Source organism: Gigantopelta aegis, chromosome 3 (assembly GCF_016097555.1).
Source record: "Gigantopelta aegis isolate Gae_Host chromosome 3, Gae_host_genome, whole genome shotgun sequence".
In the NCBI taxonomy this organism is placed as follows: domain Eukaryota; kingdom Metazoa; phylum Mollusca; class Gastropoda; order Neomphalida; family Peltospiridae; genus Gigantopelta; species Gigantopelta aegis.
In genome coordinates, this window is record NC_054701.1 from 28,218,457 (window position 1) to 28,236,538 (window position 18,082).

An 18,082-nucleotide genomic window follows, 5' to 3' on the forward strand; every position below is an offset into this window, starting at 1 on the left:
TAATCTGTAATATGTTTATTAAATAATTAATACATTGGGTAATATTTTAATGTAAAAAAAAAAAAAAAAATTCTTAATTACATATTAATCGTATCGCCTAAATATGCCCCACCAGAATGTACATTATTCATACTTTACAAACATGTTTGATATCCATCATGTATTTTGACACCAACTTTCAATTTTAATTATTTCGAATTTCTAAAGGATCTTCTTCTTCTTCGTTCAGTTTCTTATTGCTCATTGAATCTTACATCGGAAGTTTTACTGCTTCGACGAACTCAAACGTCAATTCAGCAGCCGGTATCTTTGATTCTAAATGTTTTTTCTCCGATTGTTCTTTGTTGTGGCCAGAATGTTGTCTTATACAGTCATAAGCTCGACATCTTTTCAGTATGCACTCTGCAGTTTGGGGTTCTATGTTACAGTGGCATTCAGGTGTTGTTATCAGTATTATCAAACTTATTGAGGTATTTGACTTTGTTTTTGTTGCTGCTACTGCTGTACATGGTGTAGGCTGTTATCACACTTGACTGAAATAGTCAAAATCATGATTGTCGGTGATTTTAAATATATGTATTATGTTTGAAAAATCCACCACGGCAAGTACTTCTTCACGTCTGCAGAATCGGCGATTTGTCTGAACGACGGTGAGCAGACGTGGCTGTGGAACATTCTCAGCATAAAGAACACCAGTACATTTGCCAGATCTACTATCTAACACATGTATTGTTCTGGTTTTCCTATCCAAAATATATATCCATCCTTGGGAATCGCAGGCAACTCCTGTTGGGTCTTTCAGTTCGTTGGAATATGTTCCACGATAAAGCGTCTCCACCTGGTATGAATCATCAATAAGCAACACTTCCTTGTTTGTCCAGTCGCAGACGACAAGTTTTCCATTGGACGTCGTCTGCAGATGACGCGGGTATTTTATCCTTGCTTCGACATTTGTGATAACTGTTCCTGTACGATCTAAGATGTGGATATCAGGATGACCATATGGTTGTCCAATTCCAGCAGCGAACAGACCGGTTTTTAGAGCCGATAAAGACATATAGCTATAACGCGTTTTAATCGATGCAATTCTCTGACACTGTCCATGGGCAATGCCTTGAGTTTCATAAAAGCAAATGTTTTTATCTGCAGGGAAGGTAACTGCCAACTGATAAGAATCACGAATGTAGGTGATATCCCATGGTTCTCGCTCGCCAAAACTAACAAGCATTTTAATTCTGCCTCTGATTATGTCTAATATTTTCAGAGTTTTGTTAAATCGGTCAACCACTGCTACGTGGTCTTCAAAAACTGCCGACATGTCAGCGCATCCACCACTTCTTTCATTATGAGAACTATTTGCACTAAACGAATGTTCGTGAGAAATGTAAAAGTCCATCGGTACGTCTGTTGGTATTTGGAGTTCTCTGGTTGCCAGTATGCTGGATTGTTGTCCGTACGAAGATGGTGAATATTCCTCAGCGGCTTGATGGTGCAGATCATGACTTAAAGACTCGGGCAAAAATCCCTCCCAACCACTCGGTTTTTCTTCGATGGGAGGAGCTGATGGTTCAATGCTGTGAGTGCACGAATCTAACACTTCCGAATCTGATGAACTGCTGTCGATATTGCTGTTTTCTTTATTTTCCTTATTGCCCAAATTCACAACCAGAGTATCGTCATTCACGTTAATATCACCGATGTGCACTTTTTCTAACATCTCCTGAAGATCAGACTTCTCTGGAACAAAACTGAAAGCGTTATCTTTACTTTCAGATTCTAGATTGTTAATAACTTGTTTATATCCGTCTACTTGCGATGCGATTTTGTCCAGCATGCACAGTGCATTGATTGAGCCCTTTGACAAAAGTTTCTCGAACAGTTTAACAGTCCTATCCAAAGAGCCAGACAAAGAATCGCATTCCTTGGACAGGCTTTCATTAGAACCTTCCTCTGATTTCACGAGTTCTGTAAGCTTTTCAATTGTCTCACACTCCCTGTGCAACAACTGTTCTATTACGATTTTCTTTAACGCTGTAAAATGTTCTGAAATGTCAAGAGTGAGCTTTTCCTTTTGAAGTCTCAACAATCGTGGTTTCGCATTCAAGCCATCTTTGATATCAGTAACACTCTCCTTCAACGTGTTAATATTTCGTTTTAAATCACCTAGGCTATTTTCAGCTTTCGTTTTCGCGTCTGGCGTCTTCAGATGATACTGCTGACACGTGCTGTGCCCTTTTGACTCGCACTCCGAGCACACCCCAACCTTTTCTTCTGTACAGTAGGCATGCATCGCAATACCGCCGTGCTTTGGACACTGTTCATCACCTTCTTTTGAGGTGGAACCTCGAGCTATAGATCCTGCTTCAATATTATATGACTCTAGAGTGTCTTTGAGACTTATGATAAAGAAATTGTTTGGGAACTGGTCTGCCCAGTTTGCCAGTTCTCTGGGATCCGGATTGGCTGGCTTGGTGATTTTTCTGCATACAGGACAAGAGAAATGTAAATGTCCACTCCCCCTGACGTTGTACGAGATGTGACTCGAGAGACATCTCTTGCAGAAGGTGTGCAGACATGGGAGCTGTTTGGGATCGATAAATGGCTCAAAGCAGATCGTGCAGGTCAGATATTCATCAGATATGTCTTCTGCCAGTTCCATTACAGTATTAAAACTGAAAAGAAAAGGAACGTCATCAGTCGTGTAAATCAAACAATGGACTTGTGTACCAGGGCCGTACCTTGGTAAAACAATCAAATAATATGGTACCAAATTGTGAAAAAAGAAGAAGATAGGCTACGAAATAACTGTAGTATGAAATGATCATAAACTATGGACCCAAAAATATTACACAGTCCCAGCCTAATGTAAGGGTTTTAAAATTACTTTTTTTCTTTATTCTTTGTTTGTTTCTTCTTCTTCTTGTTTTTAGACGTAAAAAAAATAAAAGTGTTTTAAAAAAATAATAAAACTGTCCTTTTATTCGTGCAGTTTGAAAAAAACATTCGTCAAGATTTAAATAAAACAGCAATATTCACCAACAGTGAAGAATGTATTATTTTTGATCGATTGGGGTAATTCTACTGATTATTTTGCTGGTGTTTATAATTGGGCGCGCAGGAATTTTAGCAGGCCGCAGTCTAGACTGACGACCGAGTTTATATGGAAGTCGGGTCAAGCTGAACCGAAAAAAGAAAATTTGTTTGAGCAGGGAGGGGATTTGACCCTCCCCCCCCCCCCCCACACACATACTGCTATAATTAACACACTATGCAATAGTACATGAAATTAATCGACAAAATATTAATTTAATGTTTCACTATGGGTATTTATTGGTATTTTATTTCAATCTTGACTTTTTTCTTGTTCTTTAATCACAAACTGCACATAACAACAAAGGGGCGGGACGTAGTCCAGTGGTAAAGCGTTCGCTTGATGCGCGGTTAGTCTGGGATCGATCCCCATCGGTGGGCCCATTGGGGTATTTCTCGTTCCAACCAGTGCACCACGACTGGTATATCAAAGGCCGTGGTATGTGTTATACTGTCTGTGGGATGGTGCATATAAAAGATCGCTTGCTGCTAATTGAAAATCTGTGTGGTCCTTAACCATATGTTCGACGCCATATAACCGTAAATAAAATGTGTTGAGTGTGTCGTTAAATAAAATATTTTTTCCTTCCATAACAACAAACTTTTGTGTTTTATACAAATCACCAAGAGGAAAGAAAATCCCAGACGGGGTATAGTATTCGTTAGTCGGATTTACTGAGATGCAGATGGCCGTGACAAAAAAAAAAAAAGTAATAAAAAAATAAAAATAAAAATAAAAAAGAATGATGAAAGAAAGAAAGAAAGAAAGAAAGAAAAGGAAGAAGACGGGGCATAATATTGGTCACCGATATTCACTGGTCGTATTTACCCCCGAGCTGCAGATAACTGTGACTTACAGTATTACAGGGACGGTTCGCTAACAATAAGCAGGGTGGATGCAAGAATTTTGTAGGGAGGGACGCAACGTTGACATGTGGTACCCACATTATTGACAGGGGGCGCAACGTTTAAAAGCGGTATGTACCTAAATAATTATATATTTTATGTACATATATTATATGGCAATCTTTCTAAGTATGCTCCATATTAAAAACAAATAAACATCGGTTCTCCCCAGGCACTTCGAATTCGGGGGGGGGGGGGGGGGTAATGTGTACTCCCAACACGCCCTGGGTCCGCCCCTGACAATATTTCAACAGCGATGTGGGCTACCTGTCCTAATTTATAAAACCACTGTAACACAGTGGGCCTAATTTACGAGTGTTTTAAAAGATTTTCAGTTACAGGTATAAAATGGGCTAAACGCGTATGAGACACACACAGGCTTTGTAAGTTCGGCTCAAAAATCGACGCGATATTGGAGTCGACATGACAAAACACTACTTAATGTTACTACGGTTTGGAATTGCAATACAAAACCATATGACATATAATAATATGTAGAAAATTAGTTTGTTTCCTCTAAATTGTGTCAGTATAATGATCATAACATACATGTCGTCGTTGATTTGAGACCAAATGTAGACAATGCTCTCTCTCTTCTGTGTTTACAGTTAAAAGACCACCATTGAAATACAGGTACTCCCAGGTCGTATTTACCTGAGCTGAAGATGACCGTGACCTTCACCAGTTCGATGACTCGGTAGTTGTCGGTAGTACTCGGTACTTTATAAAGGAAGTCTGTCACATCTTTGGTGGCATGACTGGTAATGTAATGTAGTGTGTGTGTGTGTGTGTGGTATTTTCCGATTATGATATAATTAATTTATTTATGTCGCCTTAAAGGGTATAGGTACTCATAACTATCTAACCTATATAATTATGCATTATCTAAACCGAAGAAGCTTAGACCTAATAATTAGTGGTTTAAAAAGTGTCTTTACTGATACGGCTCTTCATAATTTTATTGCACGCAAATAGGCAAAGTAATAGCTTTAAGAATGTATCATTCATAAGCGTACGAGACAAGGTGGAGGGGGGGGGGGGGGGGGCAACTGGAGTGCTAGTACTGGAGTAAAACCTCAAATTCGGGCAAAACGATACAGATATTCAGGCGAAATGTTCTAGCCTGAGACATTTTTACCATGGATTTCCACCATTCTACCCTCAAAATGTACATGTTGTTATCCAGATTCTGGCATTTTCGTTTTAATTCGGGCAAAAGCCAGCCTGCCTCCCCCCCCCCCCCCCCCTCTACAAAAATGGGAGACCGTACGCCTATGGTATCATTTAAATCATTTTAATTTCTGTATAAAATAAGAGTCGCTTATTAAAGTTGTCGAGTTTCCTGTATTGAGGGCTTTTTAAGTGTACAAATGGTTTTGATACTGTCGAAGACTTTTTATTGGTTTATGATATTAAAGGTGTGTTTTTTGTTTGTTTGTTATTGACGTCTTCTAAGTAGAGAACATCGACGGTATTAAATTGTTAAGTTTTCTGTTTTCTATTAGCATAAAAATCTAATATTTATAGTCCTGGCCGTTTTCGTTAATCTTTGATATTGGATATAAGCACGAAAATAAGTTGAAATGAACCAATGCAAAATTCGGTCAATATACTACATTAATTATAATTGTTGGTGGACAGTGAGAGAGAGAGAGAGAGAGAGAGAGAGAGAGAGAGAGAGAGAGAGAGAGAGAGAGAGAGAGAGAGAGAGAGAGAGAGAGAGAGAGAGAGAGAGAGAGAGAGAGAGAGAGGTATTGTAAGGTTAGAGAGCGCTTGCCTAAGGTGCTTGGGTCCATACTTGTTCAGGATCTTATTTTTGTAGGTGGGGTGGGTGGGAACCGGGTGATTTCTGCACGAATATCTATCATTTTTACTTGGGTCGAACCATCTCAGTGGACCCGATCAGTGCTCTGCGACAAAGGCCGTGTTATGTGCTGTCCTGCCTGTGAGAAAGTGCATATAAAAGACCCATTGCTGCTACTGTCGTTAAAACTTGGGGTGGGAGCCGGTACTGGGATGCGAACCCAGTACCTATCAGCTTTATGTCAGATGGCTTAACCACTAACAACCGAGGCCGGTTACACGTAACCGTGTTTAAAGATTAAAATAAGTGACTGCCTATTCATAATATCTGTGGCATTATATTCTGGAGTAGGTGGAAAAGGTATCATCGTGTGGTACGAGTCTTTATATCACGTTCTAGATTTTCTTTCAATAGTTCATAGACAAGCAATATTATTTTATAGAACACATTGATTTATTAATTATCGGCTATTGGATGTCAAACATATGGTCATTTTGACACAGTCATAGAGAGGAAACCCGCTACATTAGTAGCCAATCTGATTAAAATTAGCTAACCAGTGGAGCTAATTTTATTTAGAATGCATTAGTAGCAAGGGATTTTTTATATGCACCATCCCACAGACAAGATAACACATACCACAGCCTTTTATATACCAGTCGTATATTAAATTAATGTCTTTGCACTGCACAGATGGTATCAAAGGGAAATAGAAATTAGTCATAAAAATCCCGTGGAACTTAAAAATACTCCGTACAGCTGAGACTGAACAGCTGTGTCAAATCGAATAGAAAAGTTGAATGCACTTTTCATTTCACTTTCCTTGTTTGCATTGTACCTGACATATTTGCATGTTAAATGACATTCAAGATAAATGACAGGTTCACTAGGCAGTCTTGACAAACGCATGCGCAATTACGTACGTTAGAACTTCGACTTGATCGATCGAACAATACACTGCAGTAATTAATTCAGACACTCTGTTTCACAAGCAACAGGAAGGAGTTCGCGGCTGTTTACCGAATGGTGTAACCACACGCCGCATGAATTATAGTTTTTGACATTAACCGTGTTATTTGTCATATATATATAGACTCTGTCTCAGGTCAGGACAACTTTCTATATGTGTCAGCTACTGTTTGCTTAATTTCGACCGACAATATGACGAACTCAGTGGATATTTCAGTTAATGAAGTAAGGAATGAACCATGCGTGGACAAAGAAGCTATGGACATCTGCTTCGATCATTTGATTTGACAGCATACGTCGCTGTGTTAAGAACACTCCCTCGAAAATATGCGACAGTCGGGTCACTTGATAACACCAGACATTCGGTGCAGTGAAGTCAGCTGGGCAGCAGTAGCCTGAGCAGACTAGGCGACAGGCCTTGTTCACGTGTTCAGTGAGTATATTGACGTAAGGATATTTCCAAGCAGGCTAATATGTTCACGCGTGTGTTGTCTTCATAACTTGTTCAAATGATATTACTGAACATGTGTAAACATTATCATCTCCGTATACCTGTCACATTCGCAAGTTAAAAACCACGCCTCTTGCTATACACACCGGTGTTTATACTGTCAACGTGAACCCAGTTGTCAAGTCGGTCATATAAAACTGTCATGGAGGTGCTACAGGGATTGTATGACGAATTTCTTAGCTGTAGTATATGCTTGGAAACGTTCAGTGATCCAAAGCAGCTTCCGTGTCTTCACAACTTCTGTAAAAAATGTCTCCACAACCACATCATCAGGAGAGTCGGGGACGGTAGAATTCTCTCCGTTCCGAGATCAACTTTCCCATGTCCAATATGCAGAAAGCCGGCAAGACCCGCGAACGCTGATCCTCGGAAACTAGCAGACTGGGTGGATTCATTTCCATCCAACTTCTTCATAATAAGTCTTCTGGAAAATCTGGATTCTCAAAAGAATGCACAAAGAGAGTCTGGTAACACGGGATCTGCTGACAGGGAATCTGCTGTACACGAATATTGTTCTCGACATTCGAGTATTCGCATGACGAAGTACTGCAGCAGACGATCTGTTGGCGTGTGTGAAGAATGCGAATCAACGCTCAACCATCGCGAGTGTCGTGATGACCATCTTACACCGGCGCTGGCTAAGGACATTGCAGAAAAAAGATTGACCGTCTTCAAGGAAAAAATTAAAGAACTTAGCAGCCAGGTCGGAAAAACCCAGGAGCAATTTGCCAATAAACCAAATGATTTGAAGTTTAAAAAAGAGGAATTAACTGCAGAAATTTCTGAACGGTTTGCAATTGTAAAAAGCCAAGTAACAAAGTTGCTTTTAGACAAGGAGAGGGAATGCTTGAAGACACTTTCTGAGATTGCACACACGGAGGAAGCAAATGTATCTGACGGAGTTGACGAATGCAAGTCACTTGTGGACAAGCTGGAAGGAACTCAGAAGCTGTTTGATAATTTGTTGAACAGTGGGCCTATTGGATCGCTGTGTGTCATAGACAATGTTGAGAAGGAAATTACAAACTATGTGAACGTAGCTAAACAGTTGGAATTAAAAGAAAAGAGCATCCAGTTAAGATTTGTCTCCGAAAGTAATGTCGATAGCTTGCTTCAGAAAGTTGTTGTTGGGCATATTGAAACTAGTAGCGGTAAAAACGAATTATCACATGGAAGCAGTTCACCAAATGCATTGTCTGGAAGGTGTTTTCAAACAGATTTGGATACCTGTGCGGATTGTACGGTTATGCCATCTAGTCCAGGATCTCCGACAGATGAAGGACTGTCGATGAACGAAAATGCATGTCAGCAGGTTCGGGGTTTTTTGGACCATCGCGGCCACACAGTAGCGCTACCAATTCCATACCCAGTTTCACTGCCCACGTTTCGTGTTCCTCCGCCACCTTTCGGAAACCGACGAAGCAACAGTTCGGGAAGAAATCGCCCTTCCTCAAGAAGTAACAGTTGTGGATTGGATATGCGACTAATCAGTACCTTCAATGGTATTACCACAGAAGATCGCCGCGTACCACAATTTGTCGGCATTTGCCAGGTGAACGAGGACACATTTGTTCTTGCTGACCGGTGGAATAAAAAGCTGAAGCTTGTCAGGTTGAATGGTGATATTGTGTTTTGCCTCGAGTTTGGAGAGAATATGGAACCGTGGGATATTACAAAAGTTTCAGACTCCAAAATAGCCGTAACCTGTCCTAGCTATCGCCACATTATTATGGTGGCCGTCAAATCTCAAAGCATGGACGTGGCGGAGTATCTTCGTACCGACATTGGCTATTGCTCGCTTGTCTTACTGGAAGATAACAAGTTTGCTGCAGGAACCTGCAGACCATTCAGTGACCCTAAGGTTGACCTACTCGATGCAAGAGGCAATCTCCTGATGACATTGAATCTTCCATCCATAATATACCCACGAACACTCGACAAAACATCAGATGGCTGCCTTGTAATCAGTGACTGGACGAACAAAGAAGTAGTCGTTCTGAACAAGGACTATCAAGTTAACTTTACTTACAGTGGTTTTGATGCAGAGAAACCCTTTACCGAACCAACAGGTCTCGCCCACGATGAAGCCGGGAATATCCTAATTTCCGATCATAAAAGAAGAGCCATTCATTCCATTTCTGGAAACAACGGCCAAAAGCGAGGTATTTTCTTCTTGAAAATGCCACAGATTCCAAAAGTGATCGCCGTTGTTAAAGCTAGCTCCAAGTTCAGCAAAAAACACCAAGTGCTGGTCGGAGCTACGGGTGGAGGCGAAATTCAAGTGTTTGATTTGCTGAGACTATACGTTTGAAATTATCAATTCTCGCCAACAAATAACAACAAAAATCGGGAACATTACGTAATGGAAAATTCATCTTGTTCTAACACACACTAATATTTGGATACTATATTACGCACCGGAAGACACACCAAGTCGTGTTGCGTTATTTTTAGCTTGTGTAAAATTAATTACATGCATTATAATTTAATTTAGCTGTTTGAAGTGGATTATTAACCACACACTAACACGAACAAAACATCATTAACACGTGAAATGATATTCGTGATCAGTTCATATTCATTATGGAGTCTGCACATCTGCATTGGTCTGGCTCGTGTAGGGATGAACAAATAATTGTCCAAACTTGTGTTCCGGCTTTCCAGCAACGTGTATTTGATTTTGTACGCTTCAACCACATCTTTGTATGTATGTATGTATGTATGTATGTATGTATTGATGTATGCATATGTATGTATGTATGTATTATATAACTGAATATGCTAACTACACCTTTTTTAAGACCTAACCTTCATTTCTGTATTATATATTATACTAACAACAAAAGAAACGCAAATATTAATTTAGTTTTTCTTAATTTATTTACAATTAATCAGTTTGAATCCCTTTAGTTTGTGACTGTTTAAATTATCAATATCTATTAAGCCCCGCATCCCCAACTACCAACACTAATGTCACCTGTATTTATCCTTGGGTCATGTACGATCGAAACTCTTCTGAGGATCTATTGGATGCTTTCTTCCTGTAGGAAAGTGCCTACAACAGATCTCTTGCTAGAAGAATGTAGCTGGTTTTCTCTGAAGTCTACGTACCAGAATCATCAATTGTGTGACATCTAGTAGCCGATAGTTAATTAATGTGCTCTAGAGGTGTCGTTAAACAAAACTAACTCTTAACCTCGAGTAACCTTACATGACAACCCTGTCTACTATAGGACTGGAAGAACGGAATGTTTGTTTAATGACACTTAAAATTTAGTAAATTACTGTTTATTTAGTAAATTACTCTAGGAACAGAGAGAAATTCTTAGCTGCCTGACATCATGTTTGCAAACCAAGGTACCATTCCGTATAACTCCTGAATGTCGTACGAAATGCATGTTTACGTTTACGGAATGGTACTTTGGCTTGCGAAGATGGCCGGACATACGCCACTCCTACCAAACACAGCATATAATGATTACTTCGTCTATGAAACGCAGTAGAAACGGTCAACTGGATTTTAAATTTTGTTAAAGCACATTGTAATTGATTAATTAATAATCGGCTATTGGATGTCAAACATCCGGTAATTCTGACTCAGTTATCGGTGGAAACCAGCTACATTTTTTTTTTCTAATACAGCAAGGGATCTTTTATATTCACTTTCCCACAGACAGGAAAGCACATACCACGGCCTTTGACCAGTTGTGGGGCACTGGTTGGAATGAGAGGTGGTTCGATTCTGCGACGCAAGCGAGCACTCAACCGACAGAGCTAAATCCCGTCCTTCCCGGTATTACCGAATTTGCATCCCCTAGGGTGCGACTACACTCTTACGCCACGGTTCAGTTGTATATGATTTCAAACTTCTAATGACCAACAAGATCTATATTACTATATACATTGAACAATAATAGATATAATATATATATATAAAGCATACTACTTTTATTACTTTAATATATACCAGGATGGGTGCGGATTTTGTGTTGCCTGAATAAATGCAAATATTTATTTCGTATGCTTAGTTTTATTGTATGAAATAATCGTATCAGTAATTTAAAGCTGCACACCCTAGTTCCATCCAGCGAAAATAAATTATAATTTATTAATCTACAAACCTGTAACACACTTAGATCACGTTTTTATCAAATAGAGTAAAAAAGCAGGTTTTATATCGATAAATACCATGGGAATCCCCATGTCCCAATTGCTTGAAATAATTTTGAAAGTTTGTATTCTGATGTCACCGGTAGATGTCGCTCGAAGCACAACAATGCCTACGTCACGACAAATTTCACAAACTTGGGGTGCGTTCTTTTCACCTCTCCTGGACATGTTCCAACTGTTCTGTCCTGGTTGTATCCCCTCTCCAGATATCGTAGGACGTAGCAAAATTATTGGTTTTAAGGGTTTGTAACGTTTTGTATTGAGATACTTACTTGTCTGAACTTTATTGTTACTGAAAATGTTCACGAACTGTGAAGAAAAATCTCACAAATGAACAACAACAAATCGGATGTTGATTGCGCGAACCGTGCACGAGAAAACAAACCGAACCAAAATGATAACGGTCACGTGGTATACCAACGTCTGTGACATTGAAATGGAAATATCCCGTCTAAAAATAGATTAGACCTTGTCTGCTGAACGTTTTTTTTCTCAAACGTGCGTCCGTTTTTCAGAAATACGAAAAATGCATTTTGTGGTATTACAAACACCAGGATTACCAGGATTACCAAAAAACACTTCAGGTGAATGGAAATGTATATTCTAAATAATAAACTGTAAGTAAAGTGCAATTTTATTTGTGAAAAAATGGGTTTAATAGCGAAAAACAACGCCGTAATGGTTAACAACTAGCCGTAACTAGGGTGTGTCCCTTTAAGAAATAGTTTTTTACTGGCCACTAAACTGACAACGCTCAACAAGCCTCAACGTATTCAGAATAAATGTCAGTCTCCAACCTCTATTCGAAACAAATTTAATTAAGTCGACGCAGTTTAACCGCAAGAGTGTCGAAGGAACTTATACCAAATATGGTCTGCCAAGCGTTAAAAATGCACTTGCAAATTTACTGAAAAACTCGGATTGTGTATGAACACAACGAAGACTGAGTGAGTACACTACTTACCTGACCAGAGACGGTGGTTAAGTTCACATCAAATCTACTAACACCCAATGTTGAGATAACGTTAGATCAGGCCCCGTGCTTATAAACCTTAAAGTCCAGACTTTAACGTCATGGCAACGCCATTCAAATAGCATTACGTTAAAGTCTGGACTGTATTAAAGTCTAGACATTAAGTTTTATAAGCACGGGCCCAGATGTTTGACATCCAATAGCCGATGAGCAATAAATCAATGTGCTCTAGTGGTGTCGTTAAACAAAAACTTTAACTGGACATAACTCACTGGGGAAGGCAGAGGTTGTGTCCAAGACAGGCGTGCTTGGACATTTCTCTGATGTAAGCTTGCCAGAAATTGGCCGCACCCAAACCAGAAAATATGATGCGATTTAAACCATGTATAAATATGTAGTATGAGCATGTGGGTGGTGTGCTATTAATGGAAGGCACTTCAAAATGGCCTTGCATACGTTTTCTTTTTGAACTAATGGCTATAAATATTACTGGTGTTGCCACCCCAAATGACACCTTCCCCACCCCCTTTTATATACCTCATAACACGCTCATAGACAGCGCCCCACCCCCACATACACACTCAATTATACATCTTAGCTACGCCAGATAAATAAGGCCAATAATCAACTGTACCACATCCAGGCGCAGACGCGCCCCTTTTTTTGCTATGTCTGGCGCCACCACCCCCCCCCCCCCCCCCCCCCCCCCCCCCCCCCCCCCCCCCCCCCCCCCCCCCCCCCCCCATCAAACACCTGGATCCGCGCCTGATCTCCATGTACTAAACTATCTCTCAGAATGTAAAGTAAGTCCAATATTTATGGCTAATACATATACCACCGAGTTGTACATGTAAAGGAGGATTGTTGGTCGACCCTTCATACAAAACCACTGGGATCAATTCAACACACTAGAACCAACATGTTTTGGAGTGGTTTTTCTTCATGGGATTTACTGCCGATGCATAGTTTATATAATACGAGACCATTCATAAGAACACACTGATATTATCAATCCGGCCATCTCCGTATATAGTGGAAATAATTTTTCTATATGGTGCCTACCGTTTATGCAAAATTGGTGGCGGTCTTATGGAGGTTTGTTGAATTATGCTTCAAAGACGTATGTAATTACAATGGAAACAGTTTATCATACACATCTTTGTGTATCAATATGCACAATAATAGGCCCTATGTGAATGAAAAACGTTTTTAACTGCATTTGCTTTTCAGTTACGTAAAATATTTTTGTATAAGATTACTTAATATTAAAACTTATACATGCATCGTAACGTGCAATCCATATTTTTTTTTTGACATTTTATAGAAAATGTTCATCAACTACATGTGTTTAAACACACATACAACATTAAAAATTAATGGATCAAAAGTAAATGGCATTATGCAAAAGTTCATGAACAAATTAGTAGCGAATAAAAATTAGGGTAGAATTATGATTAAAATATGTACTTAAAATGACTTACATATTGATCTAGAGAACAAAATCATATTTGAAATTTAACCTGGAAACCAAACAAACATAAGTACTTTTTTATATTTTGTTTCAATAATAATTATATTAATTATTATACATTTAAATTTAAATTCTGTTTTAGATACTAATATTTGAAGAAAAGGTCACAACCACACATGGGCAATGATGAACTGATAAAATATAAAACTTTCTGATCCAAAGCCAACGAACATGGACTAGTGGATTTGTTACTTTTACAAAACGAGATTACTTCTTAGACTGCTGCTTCAAAGTAAAGGAAGGAAGGACAATTTTTATTTAACGACGCATTCAACACATTTTATTTACGGTTATATGGCGTCGGACATATGGTTAAGAACCACACAGATATTGAGGAAGGAAACCCGCAGCAAGGGATCTTTTATATGCACCATCCCATAGACAGGATAGCACATACCACAGCCTTTGATGTACCAGTCGTGGTGCACTGGCAGGAGCGAAAAATAGCCCAATGGGCCCACTGACAGGGAGCTTCAAAGTAAAAGACAGAAGTAAACTAATAAGAAAAGAAAAAAAACAACATCATCTTGTTATTTTCGTGTAATTTTATTAATGAACATATTTTACAGCAAACAAAACCATGATGCAAGCATGATAACAATGGCAACAATGGTGGACATCTGCAGAATACCATGACCATGATTTACATGTATATACATTATTCACAAATAAAACATGAATATGATTTAAAAAATATAACATACCATAAAAATATATATAAGCTCTCGCTGTTTTTATCAAAAATGCTTCTGTACACTGTCGTTAAAAAAAAAGAAGAAAGAAGAAAGAAAAACGAAAAAACCGAAACGTTCATGAACTTCAGTAGAAACCATCACAACAACAAACTGCCCAATTCCTTTATGTATTTAATGAAATGAATGTTTAATTACACCCCAACACATTGTTGCTATAAACTGTTTAAAATATCTAGTTTATTTAGTTCCTTTCCTTTGATTATTGGAACATAAGATCGCAAGATTTGCCTATCAATACAATCTAAAAACATATTACTAAATTAACATATTTTATCTGTCATTGTACAATGTACATTCTGTATCTACTAAAATTTACAATAGTACTGACCATAACATGCCAAAAACCATCTCTGCAAAATCATCTTGAAATCAATCAAACAAAATAAATGAAAAAAATATTAAAGTGTTTCTGGACCATCTTTGAACAAAAATTATGTCCAAACCAAAACATGGTATCTGAAATCAAGTGAGAAAGCCTGCTTCTAACAACTAAAATTAGTATGTGTAATAATTATATGAATTTTTTTTATAAGGTGTACTACAACAGTTTGGGATTTGGTATTCATTTGGACAAGTTGCAGCATCTTACACCAATTCTAAAACCACAGGCGGTAATCTTTTTCTTTTTTGAAGTATATGCACCATTTCCATGATTTTGTTTTAAAAAGCAGTCACAATATTCCATCCCACATGCATGTTACACTAATTGTTGTCTGAATAGAAAACCTACAGAGAGAGGCAGCTATATAATTACTGTAAGCATAAAAAAAAAGAGGTCAAAAAAGAATTCCGCAGAACGAATATTTTTACCATAAACATATTCGGAATACCAGTATGTTAAAAAATAGAACTAACAAAACAATTCAGTTGACATTTTAATTTCTGAAAAGAAAACCCAAAACATCAACATGCATTAAGATGAACTTACATAGACTTAATTGTAAAACCAATTTGACTGATGTAGGACTTAGTTTGTGAATAATGGACTTAAACCCAAAACTCTGATCAAAGGTTTATGCTATACCAAAACATTATTTTGATTCGTAGACTTTTTTTTCTCAAACCAGTGGCACGAACAATTTATTTCATGTCTTGATGATCAGTTATTATAGGAGGGTTAAAAAAATCCAACCTTTTGAAGTTGAATATCAGAAAAAGTGTGTAAAGCAGAACATTGGAATTTTACACAAAAGCAGTTTGTTATATTGTGTTTTGATGGTGAAATTATTAGTTTGGTACATGGCTTATTTTTAAAATGGTATCTAAAACAAAAACGCTGTACTAATCAGAACCTACTCAACATATACAGTAAATACTATCAATGATGGTTGATTTTTGAAGAAGAAAAAAAACCCTCTCTTTATTCCTTTAAGTATTATTTTTGCCTCCACAATATTTTAAAATTTCTTTTTTTATGTCTCCCGACTTTTATTCAATATAGACTATGTCTCCAAGACATTCGGTAATGGTTGTGCAGAAAATTTCACTTGAAGAAGTGCTTTAAAAGAACATTTCACTTGAAGAAGTGCTTTAAAAGGAAATTTCACTTGAAGAAGTGCTTTAAAAGAACATTTCACTTGAAGAAGTGCTTTAAAAGGAAATTTCACTTGAAGAAGTGCTTTAAAAGAACATTTCACTTGAAGAAGTGCTTTAAAAGAACATTTCACTTGAAGAAGTGCTTTAAAAGGAAATTTCGATGATATGTTGTGGGTAGAAATGACATTAAAAAAAAGAAATGTATTTCATCCTCAACATGACTATATGGGCTGTAAGAAAAGAAATGTATTTCATCCTCAACATGACTATATGGGCTGTAAGAAAAGAAATGTATTTCATCCTCAACATGACTATATGGGCTGTAAGAACAGAAATGTATTTCATCCTCAACATGACTATATGGGCTGAAAGAAAATGGGCTGTAAGAAAAGAAAATGGTGAGCCAATCAATCATAGTTTTTAATATGTACAGTAGATATAAAATAGGTTTTTATTGGTGTAGCTTTTTTAACATATCATTTTGTATCCTGCGTCATTTTAACAGACATATTGTATGAAAAAATGTATGCCTATTGAAATGATGTATAATATATGTGTTAAAATGATGCAGGTACAATATGTACCATTAATACACAACACAATAAACTTGTTTTGTGTAAAGTTTCACTGTTCTCCAATGCTTCTCTTTCCACTATTCAAGTTTAAAAAGTGTTTTTTGGGTTGGTTGGTTTGTTCTTGGGGGGGGGGGGGGGGGGGGGGTGTGTGTTAGGTGGGTTTTGTGTGTGTGTGATATATATATATATATATATATATATATATATATATCTAATGTATATGTATATGTATATATGTGTGTGTGTGTGTGTGTGTGTGTGTGTGTGTGTGTGTGTATTAAACGTTCACAATATACATGTATTAATATGATGTAAATAGTCACCAGGTGAAACAGAAGTGTCGCAAATGACGCACTGGGAATGTGTGTATCGTCCTGGTTTCCTTTTATCATTTTCCAATTATTTCCTCGAAAAATGTCGTCATGTCCAAAATGAGAGTTCCTTTATCAGATTCAGTGGGTTTTTTTCAACCTCAGTGCCAGTCCAGACATAACTTTTACAAACATTTATGTGACAGATATTGACACTATGTTTTACGTTTTCCCATCTTCAAGAAGGTAATGTTAAAACTTGCATTGTGTGGTTGAAATAAAAATGTTCAACACTGACATCATTTTAATCCATGCACCTTGGACCAAGATTTTTTGTAAGTGGGGAAGGGGGCCTTACCATATTACATACGTGTTGCTGTAAATATAAAATTATAATACAATACTAATAAAACTATATAATATCAATAACCTATAGTGTTGTGGAAATGTGATGGACTTTACCCTCATAAAACAATGAGAACTTTATAAAATGAATCTAAACTGCTAAAAATATAAAATAATAAAACAAAAAGTGTAAGAAATGATGTCCCCAGCCAGTGCTGGGCTTCAGACATGCGTTGTGGTACAGCGTTTGCACCACCAATACTGTTCGAGGTATTTGGAAACATTTTAAATTTTCTCCATTTTCTTCTTCTCACAACTTGCTGTGGAATTAGCATGATAATTATCAGTTTTATGGTTTATCCTCTGTAATTTCTCTGCCAATTTTGAATGGAACAAATAATGAAATAATGATAATAAATGAACGACATTTCAACCTGAAATCAGTTTGCCCCATACAGAAATGTCTATGAAAGGATTTTCCAGTTATAACAATAAACATATAAATGTGTCATATGTTATCTAGGTGACCAGGTCTGTATTTTGTAGTAGTAATCTGTATAATGGTTACCAAACACCTTGCTTATTTCAGTGCCTGCACTGGTGACT

The 18,082-nt window shown here is 37.6% G+C and overlaps 2 protein-coding genes across 2 annotated transcripts; one reads left to right on the top strand and one right to left on the bottom strand.

Annotated features, from left to right (window-relative positions):
* Positions 1-4,650, bottom strand: LOC121389621 (E3 ubiquitin-protein ligase TRIM32-like). Its single transcript, XM_041521265.1, has 2 exons — positions 4,546-4,650; positions 1-2,672 (listed from the first exon to the last, which is right to left on the bottom strand). The coding sequence occupies exon 2, from the start codon at positions 2,657-2,659 to the stop codon at positions 524-526; it is 2,136 nt and encodes a 711-aa protein (XP_041377199.1). The 5' UTR covers positions 2,660-2,672; positions 4,546-4,650; the 3' UTR covers positions 1-523.
* A 2,029-nt stretch (positions 4,651-6,679) lies between these two features.
* LOC121367825 (tripartite motif-containing protein 3-like) lies at positions 6,680-10,141 on the top strand. The gene has a single exon (XM_041492213.1). It carries the CDS (start codon positions 7,423-7,425, stop codon positions 9,589-9,591), a length of 2,169 nt encoding a protein of 722 aa, XP_041348147.1. The 5' UTR covers positions 6,680-7,422; the 3' UTR covers positions 9,592-10,141.
* The last annotated feature ends 7,941 nt before the right edge of the window (positions 10,142-18,082 follow it).

Bases quoted from the DNA above. Each gene is read 5' to 3' on its own strand.
- LOC121389621 (XM_041521265.1), bottom strand. From the start codon at position 2,659: ATGGAACTGGCAGAAGACATATCTGATGAATATCTGACCTGCACGATC.
- LOC121367825 (XM_041492213.1), top strand. From the start codon at position 7,423: ATGGAGGTGCTACAGGGATTGTATGACGAATTTCTTAGCTGTAGTATA.